Below are 25,490 nucleotides of genomic sequence, written 5' to 3'. Positions count from 1 at the left end.
AATGAGGATATGCCGCCCGAGCTGGCAGCACAACTTGCAGCATGGTTGGGCGAAGGTAGTGAGGGCGCCACGGCTGTCGATGCGCAGGCGCTGATGAAGCAACTGCGTGAGAAACGGGAGGCAGCCAAGGTGTCCGCGCCGGCTGCAGTAATTGACAAGCCACAAGGGACGATTACGACCGCAGAGGCAGCGTCCGGTGCAGGTAAGCGGCCATTGCCGATTGCGAGGGATGAGTCAGCACCCTCTCGTAGAGAAAGGTTGGGTCAACATGTGCCTTTGGCAATTAAAGAGAAGATTTGGGCGGGGGAATATGTGAACATCTTCTCGTTGCTTGTTGATCATTATGAGGTGGAGCATGTTAAGGGCCAGAAAGACCTCATGCATCCGAGTGTTTGGCGCACAAAAATGGCCGCCTTTAAAGTGAATGAAAATATTGGCAATTGGGGCAATGCATGGGGAATCTTTACGTCGATCTTGGGGGAACGTAGGCCCGAGTTGCTTGCCGAGTTGCCGATCTATCAGTCGCGAATCATGGGGTACTCGACATCATACCAGGGTAACCATTGGTTTTGCTACGATAATCTTTTTAGAAAGGCGAAAGAGCATAATAAAAGCTTAACCTGGGATTGTTACGATTCTCTGACATGGGATAAAATGAAGGAGACAGGAATGTTGAAAATGCCATTGGTAGGAAGTAATGTTGGCGAATCCTCCCGCCAATATGGGGGGACGCCCTTTCGTTCAGGTACGGGTACCGACGATTACTCGAGGCCTTCCGGCAATACAGGAAAAAAGGGGTTATGCTTTAATTTCAACAGAGGTAAATGTACTAGGCCCCAGGGATCGTGTAAATTTAAACATGAATGTAGTGGGTGCGGGTCGCCCCATCCTGAGTCCACGTGCAGAGCCAAAACCGGTGATAACGGGGGGAGAGGAGGCGCCAAACAGGTCTAACATAGTCCGAGGGGCGCCTTTACCTACCCCTATTGATACCTTGGCGATGATTCCCTGGCTCAGTGAATACCCGGATCGTGCTTCTGCTGGGGTGCTGCGGAACGGATTTTCGTATGGTTTCCGCATCCCGGTAGGGGACTTTCAGGGTGTGGAGAAGTGTAAAAATCAACTGTCGGTCCTGCAGCATACGACCGTGGTACAAGATAAGATCCGGAAAGAGGTTACTCGAGGTCGGGTCGCCGGCCCGTTTAGTGTACCCCCGGTGCAGGATTTTGTTTGTTCTCCTTTAGGGGTGGTCCCCAAGAAGGACCCGGGTGAGTTCCGATTGATTCACAATTTATCAGCTCCACGTGGTTTTTCTGTAAACGATGCAATAGATCCGGAAGTATGTTCGGTGCGGTACGCATCCTTCGATGAGGCCGTAGCCATTTTGAATCGCCTGGGGCCCGGGGCGCTGATGGCGAAGTCAGATATCGAATCAGCGTTCCGATTGCTCCCGGTACACCCAGACGACCAGCGTCTCCTGGGTTTCATGTTTCAGGTTTATTATTACATGGATAGGTGTATGCCGATGGGGTGCTCTATATCTTGTGCCTATTTCGAGAAATTCAGTAGTTTTCTACAATGGGTCTTCACAAAGAAGACGGGTTTCCAACATGTAATGCATTACCTTGATGATTTTCTGTTCCTTGGGGCAGCCGGGGATCTTGAATGTGGCCGGGCCTTGGCCGAATTTTGTATGTTAATGAAGCAGTTTGGTGTGCCATTGGCACCAGGTAAGACGGTGGGTCCTGCGACTTGCCTCGAGTTTCTGGGGATCGAGTTAGACTCCAGTGAGGGTTGTTTTCGTTTGCCAGCTGACAAAGTGTTGAAGTTCAGGGCAGCCCTGCGAGTGTGTATAAATGGATCTAAAGTTACGCTGCATCAATTACAGCAGTTGGTGGGACAGTTAAATTTTGCCCTGAGGGTTATACCAATGGCCCGCCCCTTCTCCCGTTCAATTGCCCAAGCTATGGTCGGCTTAAAGGAGGGCCATCATCACACGAGGCTATCGGCTGAGGTCCGCCAGGACATGCGCATTTGGCTAGCATTCCTGGTGGACTTTAATGGTCGAGTCGTCTGGAACAAACCAGCCGTGTCCTCGGAAGAGCTGGGGCTATGGACAGATTCAGCAGGTAGCATAGGTTTTGGTGCCATCTTCGGCACAAAATGGTCGGCACAAAGGTGGCCGACATGGTGGCATGACAATGGTCTGACAAGTAATATTGCTTTCCTTGAACTTTTCCCCATTTTGGTGGCCCTGAGAACCTGGCCAGAAGGGTTCAAAGATCACTCTGTGATATTTTGGTCTGACAATATGACCGTGGTCGAGTGCATCAATAGCCAGGCTGCACGATGTAAACTGATTTTAAGACTGCTCAAAGAAATTGTGTTACTGTGTATGCAACTGAATGTGCTATTCAGAGCAAAACATGTCCCGGGGGTAATGAATCAGGCGGCTGATGCACTGTCTCGTTTTCATATGCAGGCTTTCTCGGGTTTCCTTCCCACAGCGGACCCAGAGCCGGCACCCTTTCCCGAAGCTCTCTGGTCTCTCGGTGCCCCGAACTTCGTCACCTCGTGGGAGAGAGTCTAGCACCAAGGACGAGGAAGGCATATGAAGGGGCGTTTCGGTCCTATTTAGCCTTTTTGGGGACCGATAGAGAGGGGCTTTGGGGCCACGAGGAATGGGTAGTGAATTTTCTGATGTCCTTACGTAGGGCTGGGAAATCAGTGGCTACGGCCCAGAGGCATCGTGCTGCCATTTCCTTTGTTGCCAGGGCTCATGGTATCCAGGACCCGACAGCGTCCTTCGTGGTACAGAAAGCGCTGCGTGGGTGGCAACGCCTTGAGGGTCGCAGAGTAGATGAGAGGCGCCCGATAGGCTTGGATAGGTTGGCCCAGTTGTTGGCCACACTCCCTTCCACATGTTCATCTCAGTTTGAGACAGTGTTGTTCCGAGCCGCTTTTACGCTGGCATTTCATGGGGCGATGCGGGTAAGTGAACTAGTGGCAAGGAACAAACAGGATGTGACAGGGGGTTTGTGCCAGGAACACGTTCAGATCAGAGGAGAGACAATGACTGTCTCCTTTGTCAGGTCCAAGACCGATCAGGGTGGGATGGGTGACTGCATAATCATACGCAGGATTCCCGGGTCCTCCATGTGTCCGGTAAAGTGTTTAGATGATTGCCTAGCACGAAGGGTGGCATCATGGGGGGGGACCTTGTTGAGACACGCGGACGCCACCCCACTGACGAAATTTCAGTTTCAGCGGGTGCTTGCGATGTCAATTGCCGCTGCGGGCTGGAACCCGGGCGAGTTTGGGACCCATTCCTTTCGGATAGGGGCTGCTACAGAAGCTACAGCTAGGGGTCTTAATGTTGAACAAGTAAAACGTGTGGGGCGTTGGTCCTCCAATTGTTATAAGAGGTATGTGCGGTTGCACATGTTGTGAAGCTGTAATGATGTACTCACGCCTCTTGTTTTTGTTTGATTTTCAGTTGCGCAAGCCTACGAGGCGGGGCGGACTATGCAGTCGACCCAACACCGGGCCAGCGGTCAGACATCACCGGCTGTGACAAAGGAGGTGTGGGTCGTGGGCCACTCATACGTGAGGCGTGCCGCGGACGTATTCAAAGCAGGTGACATGATTCACGTAGCTGGGGAATACGGGTACAGGGTGTCCTTCTACGGAAGGGGCGGTCTCTGTATTGACCAGTTTCAAACATTTTTCGAGGGTTTGTTAGGGCGGACGAGGTCACCGCCGTCTATAGTCATAGTACATCTAGGGGGCAATGATTTAGTCACCACCGGTAGACGACTTCTCCTGGAGGCAATGCTTTCCACTGTAAGTTGGTTGGCGAGGAGAGTTCCGGGGTGCATAATTGCGTGGTCCCATATGATCCCACGAAAGGTATGGCGAGGGGCTATTTCTATTCCTGCTTTGAATCATTCTGTTAGAAAGCTTAATAACAAAGTGAGTAGGTTGTTCCGTTCCAGGACATTGCATTCTATTTCGCATGGCTGTATTAATGATGACAGTATGTATTTGGGGGATGGTGTGCATTTGTCTCGGGTGGGGAATGAGTTACTCATAGGAGACTTTTTAGCATGGTTAAAAACGTTAAAACATGACCTTTAGGTAGGAGCTTTGTGGGGGGTCCGGATAGCCGGTCAACTATCCGGCCTGTGGCGGTAAGGTCATGATCGGTGAGCACTAATTGGAAGATCCCTATGAGTGGGCGTCACCCAACACGGATGGGAGCGCTCGGGAGAGGTGGCCATTGGCCCCTCAACGGGGAGGCGGTCCCTTCTAAGGATGGGTCGCCGGAAGAAAAGGAAAGGCGGTCAAGGCCCCTTCCTGTGTAGGAGGGGTTACAGCCCCCTCCTGGGGAATTTCCCGGGGCCAGTGACGTCTGCGACGGCAGATGTGGTAAGTTGTGCGGGGTTTTTGGGGGGGGGTCTACGCTACCTTCTAGATACCTCACACGAGTCCTCGAACGACCTTTAAGTAGCGTCGAGTTTTATTGGTGCCCCCGTCAAGTCAAAGGGAAATTGGTAGTTGCACTTGAGGTACGCCTCAGTGCTGTCGCCCCTCACAAGTGGGGGGGGTATTTTTGGTTAGGGATCTTGACACCGGTTACGACCTTGCCGTTGGCCCTTAAACGTTAGGATGTACAATTTCATAATTTCAAGTAAATGTGTGTAGGATGTTAGTTCGGCTAGGAGAACCTCTGTATTAGAGAATCTGTTAAGGTTAGCCAAACATCGCAATGTGGTAATGAAATTGTACATAATATAGAAATGTTGATTTAATGTTTTAATTTTGTTTTAATAAATACGGCCGGGAGGGTTACTCCCTCCCTCTTCCAAAAACTTCAAGAACTGTTTCCGGTTTCCCTCCTTTGGGGATTGTGTTGAGAGGGGGTGGCGGGTATCTCAGCCATATCATTTTAAAAACACACTTCAACCCCCTCCAAAGGTATCACATGATGAATTATTTAACTCGCATAGGGTTTCAGTAACTTTCCATTTGTTCTTTAAATCTTCTTGTCTTCCAGTGGCCTTGAGGTTCAGATAGGCCAGGCACAGAAGATATCCTCCCTTCCCGTTCTCATACTCTTCAAAGACATTCCGGGTATCTCCTTAAACTAAAATAACCAGGTGGAATTCCGATACCTGCAGTGGGGTGAGAGTACACTGTTCTGGAACACATAAAGATACATTTAATTATTTCTTTAGCAACTGAGGAAACGAAACTATCAACAACCTGCAGCTCTGGGCCTAGACTGCAGGCAACTTTAACACACACGATTACATTTATACGAATATAATATCATCCTGCACCCTTGTGCATATAGCATTGATGGTGTCTTCTATTATACATGCAAATTCTATTTAAAAGTGCACATTACATTTCTTATTTAACGTGTAGAATAAAGCATTTAATAAACACAATACATTAAAGTAATGAAACATGCAGGTTCGTTTAAACCATGATTATGATGCACCCATACACATAGAGGTCTGTAAGCGCTCCATCAGGCCTGAGGTGGATCGAAGGCTCCACAGCTCTGGTACTCGGCGCACTGACATGTAATCGCGCCGGCCACAGTCTTCTCGTCAGAGCTTGGGGCACCGGCACTCATTCTATCACAAGTAAAGCGTTGTGCACATCCCACGATCCCAGCCTGCCTTCACCAGTTCAAAGGGTTGAGATTTGCCAATGAGATGCAAGCTTCGCCTTGATCAAGCCTTCCGTTATCACATCGGTCGGATAGGCCAGGAGAGAAGTGAAAATAGCCCTTTCCCTTTTAAGTGAGGCCTATTGGCATCACTTTCCCTGACATCAATTACTGCCCTATCACTCCCCATGGCACTCATTGTCTATGCTGATTAGTCTCCCACCAATTTTTTATAACTTGTGCCTTGGTGATGACTGCATCTATTTAAGACGGTGCACTGATTTAGCACCTCAGAAATTAAATATATAGCGCTGTCTTTTAGTGTTAAACTGAGAAAGGGAGGAGCTATCCATCCAGTGATTGAAATGCCCAGTCTGTAAATGTGACATGGAAATTCAACCCCAGCTTTCCTGTGTGATCTTCGGCAGTTCATTTGCCCCTCCTGCTGCCTCCATTTCCTGATAATCACACTTGGGAGCTCCTGCAGACAGCTCAGCTCAGGACATATGCTGATTAAACCCTCTCTTGTATGTGCTTAAAACGACTATAATGTAGCCCCACCTACAGTAACAATTTAGGCCAAATAGAGGGGGAACAGCTGACGTCTCTAGCTTCACTCCTGGCATCTGTGAGGGCCTGGGGTGGGTGGTTTCATGAAGGTTTCTAAACTCATCTTTAACCTATGATTTCTAACCAATGGCGCTCAATGCGACTATAATTTAATATAGCAAATTAAAACCTTTCTGATGTCTTTATCATATTATACAGAACTTTTATTGCACGATTGATATTTCAGATATTTTGATGGCTTGCACATGATCATGATCGGTTCTCCTTATACATTTTTAGGTCTCGTGACCTATCAATGCGCATGCGCATTGAGCGGAGCGAGACTATAGGGCTTTAAACAGACTTTAACTAACTGGCGATTTGGTGCTGTGCCAGTGCGCTTTTAGGTCAATGCGCAAGCGCATTGACCTAAAATGCGCGTGCACATCATCAAATCGCCATCTGTTCCCTCAGCCGCACTCCACCCACACCTTTGAATTGAAGCTTAGCTTCACTTCAAAGGCCCCTGCTGCTTCACACCCTCATCGCCGCTCTCCCCACTCCGCCCCCTCCCCTGCCCGCCGTGTCGCATTTCTCCTCCCCCCTCCCCACAGCAATGCCCTCCGTCTTGTTTTATTGTAGCTTGTTTGTTGTTGTATTTGGTGCATGTAAAGCGTACGTATGTTAAAGCGGTGGTACCAACCTTTTTGTGAGTATTTCTTTCATGTTCTGACTGTGCTTAAAACGGAATTACCATGTTATGTAGCAGTCTCTCACTAGCATGCGCATATCACACATTCCTAATATTCCGTACATGCAGCAGCATTTTTTCCATGTGGTTACAGCGCCAGAGACCTCGATTTGAACTACATTTTCCTGGATTGCTATGACAAACATATTTTTAAGCCACGAATACCGATTCTCATGACCTACAGCGCCGGAAATGTGTGTACTCACTAGCCAAGTAGATGTAGATCTTTTACGTGCCATTACTGTACTCTTATAGATGTTATTTTTGAGAAATGGCCGTACTGGTCCATTAAAGACATAATTGCCATGCCTATGTATCTGTTCTTTAAAGGACGATTGTTAAAAGGTGATCAAATTGGTGTATTAAAGACTGACGTTATTGGTTATAAGTGCCAGCGCTGCACCATTGAGATGAATGGCCTTACATTGTGCCAATGCAGGTTCATTGAAGAGTGACTCTGCTAATGTGATCCGACTGCTGGTTTGCTAAATTATTGCTCAGAATAGTCTGACTTGTTGACATTTGCCAGTACACCCTTTGGAAAAGCGGGCATGCACATAATCACATCCAGTCATTTGCTGTCCATTGGATACTACTCTGCAGTACAGTTACCCTCTTCTGGGACAGGGTCATGTAAAATGCTTTTAACTGGGATGCTGTCACTACGGCATGTGCGTTAATTATTGGGAGTAGATGCATGTACTTGATATCTCGTGATTCACGTTTGTCATTTGCTGAAGTGTTTACACATTACGTTTCTTTATCCTGCTACCTTTGCGGTGTCGTCATTGACGCACGTGTCCTGTCTGTCCATTTGTATGTGGGAATTTGAAGAATTATAAGGACAGTTTGACAGCTGTCTTAGACCATTATCCGTTGTTTCTAAAATTGCTATGTTGGCTCTCAGTTGCAGAGCCGAATATGCATCTAAGTTGAAAGAAAAGCTATATGGTTTTTGGTCTGTCTTATGCTGCAAGTGGGTGTTTATTACCTTTGTGTCGATTTAGCTTACAAGCTGTAAGCATCGCATCAATGTGTCTCCAGGAAAATATGCTTTTTGAGCACAAATGTTCCAAGGAGGAGAAACACCACAACTCTCTTCGCTGTGCGCTCCGTGCTGCAAAGCCCACGGCCCCCCTCCCCTCCGACAAACTTTAAGAAATCCAGGAATGCTGCTGATTTCATCTCAGTCGTTAAGAGCCCGCAGCGTCTCAGAACCAGCTTGCTTTTTTTTCTAGTCATGCCATAAGTATGCGCTATATCCACATCCACATCCACATCCACCACCACATCCACCACCACTTCCACCACCACTTCCACCACTTCCACCACCACATCCACCACCACCACATCCACCGCATCCACCACCACCAACACCACCACATCCACCACCACCACATCCACCATCACCTCCACATCCACCTACACATCCACCACCACATCCACCACCACATCCACCACCACATCCACCACCACATCCACCATCACATCCACCATCACATCCACCACCACATCCACATCCACATCCACCGCCACATCCACCGCCACATCCACCGCCACATCCACCGCCACATCCACCACCCCATCCACCACACCCACCACCACCACATCCACCACACCCACCACCACTACATCCACCACCCCATCCACCACCACCACCACCCCATCCACCACCACCACCGCATCCACCACCACCACCGCATCCACCATCACCACCGCATCCACTATCACCACATCCACCGCATCCACCACCACCACATCCACCACCACATCAACCACCCCATCCACCACCACCACCGCATCCACCACCACCACCGCATCCACCATCACCACCGCATCCACCACCACATCCACCACCACATCCACCATCACCACCACCAAATCCACCACATCCACCACCACATCCAACAAATCCACCACCACTTCCACCACCACCGCATCCACCACCACCACATCCACCACCGCATCCACCACCACCACATCCACCGCATCCACCACCACCACATCCACCACCACATCAACCACCCCATTCACCACCACCACCGCATCCACCACCACCACCGCATCCACCATCACCACCGCATCCACCACCACATCCACCACCACATCCACCATCACCACCACCAAATCCACCACATCCACCACCACATCCAACAAATCCACCACCACTTCCACCACCACCGCATCCACCACCACCACATCCACCACCACATCCACCACCTCATCCACCACCGCATCCACCACCACCACATCCACCCCACCCACCACCATCACTTCCACCACCACATCCACCACCACATCCACCACCCCTTTCACTACATCCACCACCACCACATCCACCACCACCACATCCACCACCACATCCGCCACCACATCCGCCACCACCACCACATCCACCACCACATCCACCCCCACATCCACCACCATCACCACCACATCCACCATCACCACCCCACCACATCCACCACCACATCCACCACCACCATATCCCCCAGATCCACCACCACCACATCTATTTGTGTGTGTGTGTGTGTGTGTGTGTGGCTCTGTGTGTGTTTAGGTGCAAATGCAATGTTCTTGGATTTTTGTCACAATAAAATACACTGAACATAATCTTCACAAAAGTTATTTACAAACGTTTAAGCTATTGCCATTATAAATTACAATACATTCTATTTAAGTATTAATTATTTACAAAATTAAAAGCCATTGTTATTTGTAATGTCAATACATCTAAGTCATGTAAATACAACACACATTGCATTACAAATGCTATAGGTGTCACATTTGCGAAAGTTAAAACTATTGACATTGTAACTGACAAAGCTATTAATTTTGCTATTTTCAAAACCAACACATAAATAAAAAAAGTGTCATTTACAATACCAATCGCTCAAACTTTCCTAATGCGAGACCTATTGCATTTCCAATGCTTCTTGATCTTTCTCACCTCTGTTGTCGGACCCTGCATAGACAGTGTGCAACGAAATACGAAATGATACAGGCTGATTTTGTTGAACAAACAGTAACAACGTTTGCACACTTTCTTTGGCTTTCATTGAAACTGATTTACTGTCTTGAGTATTTTGTTGTTGAATTGCGCTCGTAGGTTTTTGTCAGGCTCTGTGTCACTGTGTTATCCACTCACACTAGTGTACCACTTTGAACAGTAGTACTGCGCCGCGTCTGTGATCTTGGCATCTTTTATAATGAGCTGGTAATCTGTTCCCGCGCTGTTCACTGTGGCAGTGAAGTGGTCAGATGACACCCCGGGTCCATATCTAGGGTCGCTCCAGGAGTGATAGTGCCTCAGAATGAGCTGTGGGGCTTCTCCTGGGGTCTGTCTGCAGAATAATACACCATTGCCATCATCCACCCCAATATCACAGCCAATCGTGGCCCTTTGTCCAAGGCTGACCTCAACTGTGTGTGATATCAGAGGCTTCTGAGACAATACATCTGAAAGAGAGAGAGAGAAGAAAAACAACACTTTATGACTAGGTAAGGTGAACCTAAGCATAATTACATGTACAGTTGCCCAAAAACAGGCAAACATACTTCAGATCTTGCATACTCACAGGATGTCCACAGCAGGACACAGAAGGCCAGGGTCTGCAGCAGCCTCATTCTTTCAGGGTCAGGGGCTCCTTTCTGGACCTTGAGCACAGAGATGTACAAAAGGCAAAGTCTGAGAAGCTTAATATATGCATCAGTCCCCCGGGGGGACCGAGAGGCAGGTATGCAAATATGAAATGCACTTAACACATCACTGGACCGAACAGGAACACAGAAACTGGCTATATTTACAGATTTTATTTAAGATAATGCTGCCTTCAAGTAGGATATTGTTGCTGCTTCAACGTGTTTGTAACATTTTTGTAACAATGTAATAGTTAAATGTAAACATTTTTCACACGTTTGTCCAAGTTGTAATTATTTCCGATGCTTCTAAACGGCCAAACCACTCCTGTTTTAAAAGTATTATGGACTGGATTCATCAAAGTGCAAAGTGACAAAACCCTAATTCAATAATATTGTGGAAACTCTAACATTTGTGACTCAAACTCTAGAGAGAACCAGAATAGACTCTCAGCAGGTGTGGATGTAGTAATGACACAATACATTTAAGATGCCACTTCACTGAACACTACACCTGCACACTACTCTTTCACACTACAACTTCACACTATACTAGTCCCTTCCCCTCCTCTGGACTCAGGAGACTCTTCCAGCCAGGGGTCTCTGGCTGTTTGTATTCTTTAAGCTTCAGACGTGTGCAGTGATCCGTTGCTTCTGGCTAATCTTTCGGTCTATAAGTAAGACATGCTACAGACATACTTAAGTAGATATATATATTCACTCAAACCCATATGTCTATCTATCTATCTATCTATCTATCTATCTATCTATCTATCTATCTATCTATCTATCTATCTATCTATCTATCTATCTATCTATCTATCTATCTATCTATCTATCTATCTCTCTCTATCTATCTATCTATCTATCTATCTATCTATCTATCTATCTATCTATCTATCTATCTATCTATCTCTCTCTCTCTCTCTCTCTATCTATCTATCTATCTCTATCTATCTATCTATCTATCTATCTATCTATCTATCTATCTATCTATCTATCTATCTATCTATCTATCTATCTATCTCTCTATCTCTCTCTCTCTCTCTCTCTCTCTCTATATATATATATATATATATATATATACACACACATATATATATATTCAAACTGTTTTCCCCCGCAGAGGAAGGTGGAGCCGCACACGACAACCTAGTATTTGCCAATTTTCTTTTATTTCTTTACTTGCATTTTCAGCACGGCATTGCACAAGACGCGTTTCGTTCACCTTTGAACTTCTTCAGTTGTGAAACACCGTTCTATCTGGGAAAGCCGGTTTGCTACCACAGGTGCACGATAATTTAAATGTTTTTAGGCCTCCAATGGTCCGTTCTTTTTCAGGTCACTTCCTGTTGCTGGGTATTATGGTACCTGTAGTGCAAGCGGCTCCCAAATTTTCTCTATTAAAAGTCTTTCTACCCTCCAGTGGGTTCGGTGTTGTTCCAATGCCGTTATTATCTTTTTTGAAACATTGTCAGGCAGCAGGTTTCCCCAAATCGGCCCCTTTTCCCTGGCACGTTTGGGTCCAATACCGGGTCCAGTACCCGGGAGCACCACATCCTCCTGGACCGTGTTCACGGGGGCAACGATGTGGTTCAATTCAGAGGGTGTTTGGCGCTCTTAGTGGCAGCGCAGTCTCCTTCGGCGGAACCAAGCCGATCATATATTCAAACTGTTTTCCCCCGCAGAGGAAGGTGGAGCCGCACACGACAACCTAGTATTTGCCAATTTTCTTTTATTTCTTTACTTGCATTTTCAGCACGGCATTGCACAAGACGCGTTTCGTTCACCTTTGAACTTCTTCAGTTGTGAAACACCGTTCTATCTGGGAAAGCCGGTTTGCTACCACAGGTGCACGATAATTTAAATGTTTTTAGGCCTCCAATGGTCCGTTCTTTTTCAGGTCACTTCCTGTTGCTGGGTATTATGGTACCTGTAGTGCAAGCGGCTCCCAAATTTTCTCTATTAAAAGTCTTTATACCCTCCAGTGGGTTCGGTGTTGTTCCAATGCCGTTATTATCTTTTTTGAAACATTGTCAGGCAGCAGGTTTCCCCAAATCTGCCCCTTTTCCCTGGCACGTTTGGGTCCAATACCGGTTCCAGTACCCGGGAGCACCACATCCTCCTGGACCGTGTTCACGGGGCAACGATGTGGGATCAATTCAGAGGGTGTTTGGCGCTCTTAGTGGCAGCGCAGTCTCCTTCGGCGGAACCAAGCCGATCATATATTCAAACTGTTTTCCCCCGCAGAGGAAGGTGGAGCCGCAAACGACAACCTAGTATTTGCCAATTTTCTTTTATTTCTTTACTTGCATTTTCAGCACGACATTGCACAAGACGCGTTTCGTTCACCTTTGAACTTCTTCAGTTGTGAAACACCGTTCTATCTGGGAAAGCTGGTTTGCTACCACAGGTGCACGATAATTTAAATGTTTTTAGGCCTCCAATGGTCCGTTCTTTTTCAGGTCACTTCCTGTTGCTGGGTATTATGGTACCTGTAGTGCAAGCGGCTCCCAAATTTTCTCTATTAAAAGTCTTTATACCCTCCAGTGGGTTCGGTGTTGTTCCAATGCCGTTATTATCTTTTTTGAAACATTGTCAGGCAGCAGGTTTCCCCAAATCGGCCCCTTTTCCCTGGCACGTTTGGGTCCAATATCGGGTCCAGTACCCGGGAGCACCACATCCTCCTGGACCGTGTTTACGGGGGCAACGATGTGGTTCAATTCAGAGGGTGTTTGGCGCTCTTAGTGGCAGCGCAGTCTCCTTCGGCGGAACCAAGCCGATCATATATTCAAACTGTTTTCCCCCGCAGAGGAAGGTGGAACCGCACACGACAACCTAGTATTTGCCAATTTTCTTTTATTTCTTTTCTTGCATTTTCAGCACGGCATTGCACAAGACGCGTTTCGTTCACCTTTGAACTTCTTCAGTTGTGAAACACCGTTCTATCTGGGAAAGCCGGTTTGCTACCACATGTGCACGATAATTTAAATGTTTTTAGGCCTCCAATGGTCCGTTCTTTTTCAGGTCACTTCCTGTTGCTGGGTATTATGGTACCTGTAGTGCAAGCGGCTCCCTAATTTTCTCTATTAAAAGTCTTTCTACCCTCCAGTGGGTTCGGTGTTGTTCCAATGCCGTTATTATCTTTTTTGAAACATTGTCAGGCAGCAGGTTTCCCCAATGCATACTGTACATATCATGAGAAATTGTGTCGTTGGTTGAACGGTGGGTGATTCCTGATCTGTCCCTCTTAATAGTGTGGGACGGATCAGCGCAGGAATTTGAAACGTACTTTAACATCTTGAACTCGACAGATTCAAACTTAAGATTTACTTACAACATAACTCGAGATGAAGCAATATTCCTTGACACCAGAATCTACATATACAACAACAAAGTAGAGACCACACTATATAGGAAGAAGACATCCACAAATGCAACACTCCATGCGGATAGTTTCCATCAAACATCCGTAAAAGACAACATACCGTACGGGGAATTCTTAAGACTACGTCGCATTTGCTCCCAAGAAAAAGAATGGACAACAAACAGCCAAGATATGGCACGCAGATTCAAACGACGAGGATACAAACAAGGTATCATCACGAAAGGCTGGACAAGAGCAAACGAAAAGAAGAGAGAAGAAATCCTCCAGACTAAACCAAAAAAGAAAGACGAAACACAAACTGATAAACAACCAGTGAGACTTATATTGGATCATTCAAGGGAATCTAAACAGATCGTAAATATCTTAAGAAAGAATTGGAAAATTTTACATCTAGACGAAACTGCCGGAAAAATAATGGGAAATCATCCGGAAGTAACATACAGAAGAGCCACCAGTCTGAGAGATAAACTGGTGCATAGTCATCATCAAGATCATGAGAAAAAGAAAAAAGGTATCCAGTGGTTGAAAAGTAAAGGCTTCAAAAAATGTCAACAATGCAAAGTCTGTCAGATTGCCATGAACAGAACAGAAGTAACCTTACCAAATAAAAAATCTTGGATAATCAAACAACTGATAAACTGCAGAACAGACTATGTAGTTTACGTGATAGAATGTCCGTGTGCTTTAAAATATATCGGCAGCACAAAAAAAGAACTAAAATTAAGAATCCTTGAACATGTAAGGGCGACGACCAACAAAGACAGAAGTAATGCTGTCGCTAAACACATGGAGATTGCACACAGCAGTGACTGGAAACTGCTAAAGTTCTATGGTCTGGAAACAATTGTACCTCATGAAAGAGCAGGAGATCAAGAGCGAAAACTGAGATGCAGAGAGTCACGCCAAATATTGAATTTTCAAACTTTGCACCCGGACGGGTTAAATCAGAGTGAAGAACTTTATGTACATTTGTAGATAGTAAGAAGACACAAGAAGAATAATTAGAAAAGAATAGGGCACCTACTGTAAAATAGTCGTATAGGGAATGTCAGAAAGAAAGTAACAAACTTTTCCTGCTGTTTGTTCATAGTACACAATGTGAACAGATGGGGCGCAGAAAGAACACACGTAAATAAAGAGACACTAATATCTTGCTCTCTCACAAAAAATAATTGCCCACTGGAGTGCTATATTAAAGGACTTTCAATGACAACCCGATCTGTTTTGAGAACGGTCTTATAAACAAGAGACAATTCATGCTGTGATGAACTATGGGGGATGGCCATGACCCAAGAATAATTGAAGTTAAAATTTGCGGAAGCAACCTTAAAACCAGTATAAACAGTGTTGAATTGATTCATGGTTGAGAGAACGAATTTTGTGCAATTTTGTGTGTTTTACAAAACAATCGTTATATTGAGTTAAACTACAAGTCCCATAACTCTTAGCATAATCGACAGGAAGTCACAAGCTAATCACGTGGGTTTGGTAAACCACTCCTTAAAGGAAGTTAGTGAGTGATGTAAATATCTACCGTGAGCAAGCCGTCTGTTGGCGGTGAAACGCGTTGGTACATATTTTGGATATTGAGAACTATGGATGAATAAAGAATTGGAAAAGAGAGATCCTTCGAGTGCGTTTTCATTCCTTTCGAGGAGGTGATTGATAATATATATATATATATATATATATAGTCATGCATACTGTACATATCATGAGAAATTGTGTTGTTGGTTGAACGGTGGGTGATTCCTGTTCAAGCAGAAGCCACAACCCCTGTCAGGGTGCACAAAAAAAGTCACTAAATTAACCTGCGTGTAAAGTGAGTAGGAAGGAGACAAATAAAATGCCTTTGTAGAAGTTTATTATACAAAGATAAAGGATCCCATATTCGAATGATCCTTGTCTTGCGACCTCCAACAGCAACTACACAGCAGAAGTGTATGGAACTTCCCGGGTGAGGAAGAGAAGGTGAAAGCACATGTTAAACATAAACAATTCCACACCAGGTACGTATGGACTAAAGAGATTCTATGGTGAACGGATGTATGACAAAGGCATGCATGGCTAAACCATGCATGCTTCTACTACGCTGTCCTAACCACGCTTGCCTTCACCATGCATTCCTTAACCATGCATTTCTGTGGTAAAGGCATTATTAGTAAAGGGAAATGCGTGGTAAAGATACCAATAATCCGGCCCCCACCTGCCCTAAGGCCTAAAATCCTATCCCCCAACTTCGCCCTCGTGCCCTGAGGCCTAATACTTACCCCGCCATGCTTTTAAAACTACCCCTTCCCCTCCCCATGAGGCCTAAAATCTGCCCTCTGCCATTGTCTACCCCGATCCCAGCCCCCAAATCCAAAAACACACCCCTGCGCTGTCCTTTAAAGTACCCCAAACCCGTCCACTGCCCTGAGGCCTAAAACACTGCCACCATAAAAAAACTACCATGACCCTCCCTGCCCTGAGTCCTAAGACCACCCCCACTCCTAAAATAAAAAAAATTAGAAATGTGGTTCTAACTATAAATGCCCGGTGGCAACCAGCACCGGTAATATCTATATATATCTTTTGCTAATAACCTTGGCGCTGTTTCATAAATCTTCATAAAACTTTCCAAACAAAATGTTAATCTAATTACCCCACATATTACATCACTCATGACATCTATGGCGTCATTGATAATATCACTGCAACATTTTCAGTGAAATTATTGACAAGAAAAGTTTACATGGCAAGAGAGCTAGTCATAGTTACCTTAGGACACGAGTTATACTTATTTGCTAAAAAGATATCCATAACTGGTGAATTTCAGAGATTTTTACAGTTTAGAACGTTACATTGTTACTGAACATTTCACCTAACTGTAACGTTACTTTATCTTTTGTTTATTTCAGTGAAAATATATATAAATCGTATATGCATATCTAATTTTCCAGGTACATAGATGTATAGTCAATAATAATAAATGCATACTTGCCTATACATAATTACCATGACAGTGTGCTGGTAGTCATTATTTCAGACTCAATGTTATTGCAGATATTGCGTTATAATTATGGCTGCTAAAGCGGCGATAATGGACTTGATAATATGTCGTAAAGAATTCCCATAGAAGCCCATGTTCACACCAGAACATGGGCTTCTATGGGAATTCTCAAGGGCGTATTATCAAGCCCATTATTGCCGCTTTAGCGGCAGTTTTCTGCCGCTAAAGCGGCGATAATTATAACGCCCTTCCTTGATAATATGCCCGTTGATATTTTTACATGCAACCGCCCATGTGCTATGAGTGAAACCCATGGTGGGAGATGATAACAATGTCTGCGACAGCCTTATTCTGCATGGTACTGTATGAAACTTAAACGTTTCTTATTTGGAGACTTGAGGCGGTGCTGTGAGGTGGGGAGGGTAAGTGGAGATGAGATGCAGGCGCTGGTGGAAGTCACGTGAACACTCAGTTCACTGGACACAAGCAGGAAACAATATGAATATTGTAAAATAATGGTACAGGAAAAGTAACTTTTTGGTAAGATTTTATTTCAGGTCATGAACTACAGTCAAAGCAGCTGTGTGTAATAACGTCAGCAGGAAGTGGCGTTTCTCCTTGTTATCGCCTCAGGACTTTTTATTTTTCTATTTTAGGCTCTTATTTTTTGACCCATTCATTTAGGAGGTGGCACTAGAGTAAAATCAAAAGCAATTCTAATTTTAAATTTTAAATATTATTATTTATACAATTGTATTGATCTGGATTTGCACCTATAGCTTTGTTTATTGGTGATCCCTGCAGGTAATTGCCTTTGCAAACTGTGTGCAAACAGGCATGGTGTACATAAAACTGATGCCATTACTAGTTTCACAAGTTTTCTGTCATTTATTAACACACTGATGTAATTCAGGTATGATTGTCTCATGCAACCCTCATTTGCACCCCAGTTATTGGCACCAACTATTTAAAACTAAATATAGGACCACAAGAATTATGTGGCTGGGGAGAGCAAAATTATTTACTGTGAATCAGAAAATTATGTGCCACATTTAGTGACAGTCTTGCTTCATTTTTTTGTCATTTCTAAACTTGTTAACCCTGTCTGGGCATTAGTTGCATCACATCAGTACCAGTTTAACACCCAGATATAGCAGTAAGTAACAGAAAGGTGACCAGGCAACCTTTGCAAAGGGCCTTCCACTGTGCAGCAACACGGTTTGCCGCGTTTTTAATAACTTTTGAACCGTTTGAGCTGGTAATGATTTTTTTGTTATAATCCGCAGATTATGTCGCAGATTATGTGGCAAATGCAGTGAATCTATAATTATGTGAAAATACAACAGTCGCACTATCGCATAATTTCAGGGTTCCTGACTATATGTAAGGAACAGGTTCCGGCGAGCCACAAGAAGGTAATTTCCTTTGGTGACCGCGCTCCTTCCAGCATTGTCTATTTGAAGGCGCCCTTACACCTCTCGTGAGAGCTCATGGAGCAATAACGATAAAATTTGGAAGTTTTTAAGATATACACAAGTGGTATATTTTTCTACTCCCTAAACAGGGAACATAGGACAGTGTGTGTGACCAGCAGGCATATGTACATTGATTCTATCACCCATTGTGGTGGTACTGGGATCGTTTTTTGGTCCTGAGGAAGAAAGCCAAGGGGGTGGCTTCTGAAACATGTCGAACTTGTAGGAGGTGACTCATTACAGTACACCATCTACACCTCCCCATTTTTTACTATTCTCAGCTAGGGAAGACAATAAAGTATATTTGTTCCACTATCCAGAGAATTTTTAACCATCACATACTCTTTTCACGATCCCACACACTACACATATTCACCAATCACTCAATAAAGTGCTCCCGCATCTACATAGGTCGTAGCACGCCCCGTCCTGTAGAGGGGCGGGAAGACCCCAATGATGAAGCAATACACTGAATCAGGTTTCAGTGTGTGAGGGGTATTTTACAATCTTTTTAAACATTGCCCTTCCTACAATTGAGAGAAGGAGCTTAGATCTTTTTACACCATCATCCACATATGTTTAAACCCTTCAAATAAGAATAGCAGCACACACATGGCGCATATATATATATTCACACAATAAATGGTAGAATCCCTATGTTGGATAACAGTATCAAGAGGAGGACGATTCTACCTTTTTCCTCTTCGCTCCCTCCTTTGATTTTTTGATTATATGTAAATAATCCCATGAGTGTTTTGACCTTGACAAGAGACACAAGGTAACTAATCAGGCACTAGTGCAAATCTTCTGTTTATTAAGCGCTCACTCTTTTGTTTGATTGTGTACTTACTATTGAGTCCTACTTTGTTGTGAAAGTCAGCACAGTTCTGTGCACTAGCAATATTAGCAGAGGTGTACTGGGCTTAGTATCAGTTTGTGATGTTATTTCCCTTGTGTTTACGCATAGGTGTAAATCTCGTGCAAGTCCAACCCAACGCCCTGAATCGAAACACGATTAGCAACTTCTATGTGCACCTCTTTTTAAACAGTCCCCTGAGTATTTAAACACCTGAAATACTCTGGGGTCATTTCGTAGCCTCGTGGCTATTAGTTAAGTCAGTACTTAATTTGTAAAATATTACGTGCCAGGGCCCTGACCAGGAGGCCACTGCAGCTTGCACCACCCATCGCCCCTGTCCTCGCTGCCAAAACAACTACTAACCATCCCTCCCATGTAAATGTGACAGTTCAGATTATTCCAGGTCCACAAGGCTAAATGAATGCCTGGGGAGGCAGGTATTAGTAAGTTTTAATATATATTGTATTTATAAACAACTGTTGTTCTGCTCATCTCTAAATTTTGAGCAGCTCCACCATATGGCAGACTGTCCTAAGTGCGGTGTTGATAATTAAGTGCTGGTGTTAATCACCCGAAACCAATTAAGTGCCGGTGCTGATCACGGGAAACCACCGGCTCAAATTAGGCACTGTTTAAGTGCAGCTTGAGAAGGCCAACACAAAAATATTAGCAGTAGTTCTTGGACTTGGGAGAAGTCCTCTGATTCTTTCAATTACTTTCTTATTTTTCATCGCCCCAGGTCGACTCTCATAGACCGATTTATGCGAAAAATACCATCAAAGTAATTCTGCTGGCCAAAATTCAGATGTGCGCTGGCCCTGATGTGGGGACCCAACTCACTGCAGTTGTTGCACTGACACTTACACTTGCATTATAGGTGCCATATTTAGATATCACTAGCTTGAAGCACTGTATGGTTTAATACTATATGGTGTGGGAGTGGTATTTATATAGCGCTTACTTACCCAGACAAGGCGATGAATGCTCTTTGTGAATGTGTAGTATGCTACTTGTGGGGATCCCTGTATTAGTGATTTAGTCAACAATGGTTACAGTTAATCATGGTGTTTATATTCAGTGTTTACAATTCATAGTTATTGGTCCTATGAAAAAGTGTGCCAAAAAAACAAAAAAAACACCTTTGGTAATAAAACATACACCAATGCAGGGAGGGGCCGTAACACCACCCACATCCACCCCGGAAGTGTAAACTGTGTGCTAAGAATTGTATCTGTACCTAGCGTTTTGGCTAGCTCGCAAGAAATTGTTGCCAGGATCCTTGAGCGATGTGCATGTGATAAACATATCAGACCTGTCTGCATCTGTAATTGAAAATCAAGGACAATTCAATCTTATGTTGATATTCCATGTATGTAACCTACTTCGGTGTAGTATAACCAGTGGAATGTCTTATAGTGTTGGAATTGTAGATTAGCAGCTCGTAGATATTTACAATTTAGTCTGAAACTTTGTAATAACCTATCAGTGGTAATTTTTAAAAGCCTTTCGCCCAACGCCCCGCTAACCTATTATCACAGCTTGGTAATTCCTGTTTCAACGATGCGTACGTGGTTTTAATTGTAGTTGTCTCAGGTTTGCTTAAGATTTCCATATTTAAGTTTTGTCCATGTGTGATTTTATTAAATAGCCCCAAACCCCACCCCAGAGAAATTGAAAATCATTGTTGAGGCCAAATTTGCCTGAATAGTGTTCTTCATGTAACATTCCACTCTGGATAAGCCCTTTCAAAACCCATTTCCTTGCCATGCCACTGTAGATCCCTCGGGCACAAAATGTTGTTAACCAATTGGCGTATACTATTGAGTAATCTGTTTTAACTGTATACACATTTTTAAATATGTATATGAATGCTTCTCTATGAATCTCAATGATGAAGCAGGTGGTCTCCTTACCTATTTTCATCCTGTCTCAGAACACTTGCCTCCCTATCCCTGCAATGAATGAACTACTACCAGTCTTTATCTGATGGGGACAAACATATGCATACAGCGTATAGTGTTTCTACTGTTCTTTTGACATGTATAAATTATTTTTTTTTTAAATGAGGTACGTTAAAGTACGTTACACTTTACAAAAAAAAAAGTACGTTACACCAATAGAAGTTGTGAACCTAGAACTGATCTAAAGATAACTTTACAGCAAGGTTTGATGGTTTGATGCCGGCCAAAAGATGATTTTTTAACAACACTGGTAGCCATCTTGCCATGGTAGTTATTTTACTGTTCCAAGATGGCCACAATGTTTACAATCAGTCAGCGAATGGTGTGGTAACCCCGTGGTGCAGCACTAATAAAAGCATCTGAAAATGCACGATATTAGGAAAGTAACCCTTGGTTCTGTAGCTTTGGTTTTGCAAGGGCTTTCATTTGCCCATGCTCTGTGGTGCACAAACAAACATTGGCAGTCAAAATGTAAGTCATGTTGGCTTTGACAGTTCCTGTTATTTTTCTGCCCCTGCTTCCTCTTTCATACTTCTTGTCTTTGTCATTTTCCTTTGTATTAAATGATGGTAGATGTTGGACTCCTATCACACACTATAATCTTCGTGCTTAATATTGGAAACCTTGCAACACTTTTAAGATTAAATTAAGTTTATCATCTTATTAGTAGGTCCTGTTGCACTATTTTGATACAAGAATTCAATTGGATACACTGCCTGTTCTCCACTGAAAAACTAGTCTATGTAACAAGACTAAGAGGAAATTAAAACTTTTTTGTAAACTTTTTGAATATCCACTTCAATTTCATTGTAATTCATCTCCGCAGAACAAAGAATTGCTGAAGATGACTGAGTAGTGAAATGTATCACTTGTGATATAGGTGGGTCACTCCTATGTTATGTTATGAAACTGCGAAGCACGCAAATACCAAGTACATCCTGGCGCTATAAATGGGTGGAAAAGCATCCTGAGGAATGTTTGGAGATGCTCAACTCAGTCAGTTGAGTGAACAGTCAGGTTGTAACTTTTTCCTGAAAGTGTAGAACTCAGCTGTACTTTTCACTTAAAGTGAAAGCCTATGCCAAAGTTTGGAGACAAATATGAGAAGGCGCGACCACCAACAATTTCCTTACCAGAGTAGCTGGATGCCGATCTGGAAAGAAGAAGAATTTTCGCTTCCTTTCATAAGACTGTAACAACCTGTCATTTCTAATCTAAGTTGACACGAGTACCATTATGACTTTATCAGAAGGTTCTTCATTCCTCTTTTTAACTCTGGCTGAAAGAAATCTGTATTCATTTTAATCAGTTTGCCTGCCTTTTCCAGATGGAGCAATAAGACACAAATGATGGATGGAATGAAGAACAAATCTAACATTCACCCCTAGTCACAGATCTGAGGTAAATCCATTGGTGTTTTGCTCACCACACCACCCCAGTTTGGACACAGCCATATGCAAATCAGTTTTGACCCTGCTCCCCATGGCAACAGTCCAGCCTGAACTGCCAGGCCAGTTCCTCCCTGGACTGAAAAACAAGCCTCCTAGGACGGGATTTGGGGTATAACCCCATATCAGCCAAGCTACCTTAAATCCAGTGGTGCAGTGAGCAAAGGACCCACATCTGGGCATCCCTTCCCACTTAGGGAGACAAAGCAAAAAACATACAAATGATGGACGGCATGCAGAACAAATCAAATATTCACCCTCCATCACAGATCTTTGTTAAATGTATCATTTCTTTGCTCACCACGCCACCCCAGTTTGGACCCAGCCAAATGCAAATCCGTCTCAACCCTGCTCCCCATGGGAACAGTCCAGCTCGAACTGCCAGGCCCTCCCTGGACCAGAAAAGAGGTATCCTGGAACCGGATTCAACCCAGTCTAGCTAAAGAGGATGATATCCCGAAACCGAACCAGGATGCTTGTTTCGTGTTCAAGGAGGGCTTGGCCTGGTAGGTCAAGCTTGACTGCTCCCATGGGGAGCAGGGTCAAGACTGATTAGCATTTAGCTGGGTCCTAACTGGAATGGAGTGGCGAGCAAATAAAAATGTATTTAACCCAGATCTTTGACTGGGGGTGAATGTTTGATTTGGTCAGCATTCCGTCCGTCATCTGTTCTTATTGCACAGAGGGTAGGGTGGACTGATCTATTACCACCCATCGCAACTACGGACTATGTTTGGCAACACCAGCATAAGAACGTAAGTGAAATTTAGACTCAGAAATCATGAGTCATTATTTCTCCAATTCACCTTCAAGTCTTCATAATTGATTTCAATGACAGCCTTATTAATGTACGAATTTACCTAGAGTCTCAATATTTAGCACAACCGGCCACCAAACGTTAGCCTCGAAGCTCAAGCTTGGTATTGATCTTACTATAGTTAAGTGCCAATTCACAGACATCAGTAACAAGAGTCAAACATTATGTAAACAGATTAGAGATAGTAAAACCTAAAATGATAATGGGGAGGCTGACCCATGACAGCAGCAGCTGATTTTAGGCTTCTAACTAGCATCTCTGTGTCCAGGCACGGATAGGTGGATTCGAAGAAGCCTGAAGGCGAGTTCAGCTGACCATTGGGACATCCTGCATAAGTGTGTTTTAGGCATCCTTAATAAGAGTAAATTGTTTAATGTTTGAACTGCAAGGGGAGGGTGTTCCACAGAAATGGACCCTGCACAAGAAGGGATCCTGCTAATGACATTCTACTGTCACTGCGATCAAAAGGACACTAAGATCTGATAAATCACTATTAAGTGTCCCCAAATTTAACTACATTTGAATATTGAATGGGACGGCGAGTGGCATAAGTCTTTTGAAAACTATGGCATACAGATGTGGTGGTGAAAAATGTCTTCCTGCAGCTGTTTCATCCCTAATAACAGTAACTTCATGAATACAAGATTTATTACTGAAGAGCTTGTAATCAGCTGGTTCAAGGTCATCTGTGGAATATCAAAAATGACTGTACAATTGTGGCAAATTAGATCAAATCAAACACTCAAAAGTGATGTGGGAGGAATGCTTGAAATCACTGGTAATGGCTCTGGGTAGCGTTCCAATCCATTGTTCTTTTGCCCAACATGCCAACTCATTTTGGACTCTGCCATATGCAAAGTAGTCTTGACCTGTTCCAATAGGAACCGTCCAACCCAAACTCCTAGGCCAGGTCCTCCATAAACTGGAACTCAAGCAACCCAGGACCAGTTTTGCACCGAATGGGCACGTCCTTCAGGTGTAGCTTGGTTCCTTGGCACAAATGGCAAGGTAGCCACCTCTAAGCTTACCTTTGCAGCTTAGTACATTACATAAAACACAAAAAGGTGCTGGGAGAATTGTTTACAATAAGTCTAACCCCTGGTAGAATTCCAACACATGGTTCTTTTGCCCACCTTTGGTCTGGGGTTGCTTGTCGTCCTTTCTGAGGGTGGCCTTTCCTGCCAGTTCAGGGCGGTTGTTCCTGTGAGGAGCATGGTCAGTACTGATTTGCATAAGGCAGGCCTTTATCTAGAGTGTCATTGTGGGAGAATAATTATGGACTCAAATGCAGCACCGAGGGATTGCCACTGGCCGAGGTTAATTCAAGCATTACATTCATAATCGTGTTGCTATTGAAATTAGATAAAATCCAATAGTACTGATGTGGAAAATATCTTTATGAGATACCTCCTATTAGTCCCTGATAGTGTTTCAACGTACGTTTGTCGACCTGAACTGGGCCAACCATATATTGAATATATTATTAAGGTTGCGCCGGTTCTCCTGTGGCATAGGATCTGGACCATCGAGGAGTGCGTTTTTAATCGTTCTATTGTGAGGGACGTGATGAGCCTTGATAATGGTGGCAAGATGGGATGATTAAGCTATGTAAAGATGTTTCTTACAAATATAGGCCACCTTGATTATTATGAGAATCCTGTATCGCTGTGCCATGCATCTAGGAAAGATCTCAGGAATAGTTGCATGAAGTATTTGGGCAAGCGCAGAACCACTGTTGAAATGACAAAAAAGTCTGTGGTCGCGCACCAACTAATAATGACCTCGAATAACATGCAACCTTACGTTAAGCTACACATGAGTGACTTTGAAAGATTTTTATTAATACGTTTTAGGGTAAACCTTGTATTTAAATTTTTGAGTTTTCCAAATAGGAATATTTGGTCAAAGCAACTTAGCAAATGCCCATGTGA

The 25,490-nt window shown here is 44.1% G+C and overlaps 1 protein-coding gene across 12 annotated transcripts in view; it reads right to left on the bottom strand.

The window, feature by feature from the left end:
* SIRPB2 (signal regulatory protein beta 2) overlaps positions 1-25,490 on the bottom strand; it is a 620,501-nt gene that overhangs the window by 75,600 nt on the left and 519,411 nt on the right. For 2 of the 12 annotated variants that reach the window (XM_086947481.1, XM_086947490.1), the window contains exons 1-2: positions 10,559-10,636; positions 10,120-10,439 (exon numbers count right to left, since the gene is read on the bottom strand). The exons of the other annotated variants lie outside the window; for them this stretch is intronic. In XM_086947481.1, the coding sequence (XP_086803607.1) occupies positions 10,120-10,439; positions 10,559-10,607 (369 nt within the window). In that variant the 5' untranslated portion in view covers positions 10,608-10,636. Of the gene's footprint in view, positions 1-10,119; positions 10,440-10,558; positions 10,637-25,490 lie in introns of those variants that run through there. 12 annotated transcript variants of the gene reach the window in all.

Source organism: Lissotriton vulgaris, chromosome 12, assembly GCF_964263255.1.
Source record: "Lissotriton vulgaris chromosome 12, aLisVul1.2, whole genome shotgun sequence".
Lineage (NCBI taxonomy): Eukaryota > Metazoa > Chordata > Amphibia > Caudata > Salamandridae > Lissotriton > Lissotriton vulgaris.
Note: the sequence above shows the minus strand (reverse complement) of the source record. Positions and strands in the feature narration are given on the sequence as shown.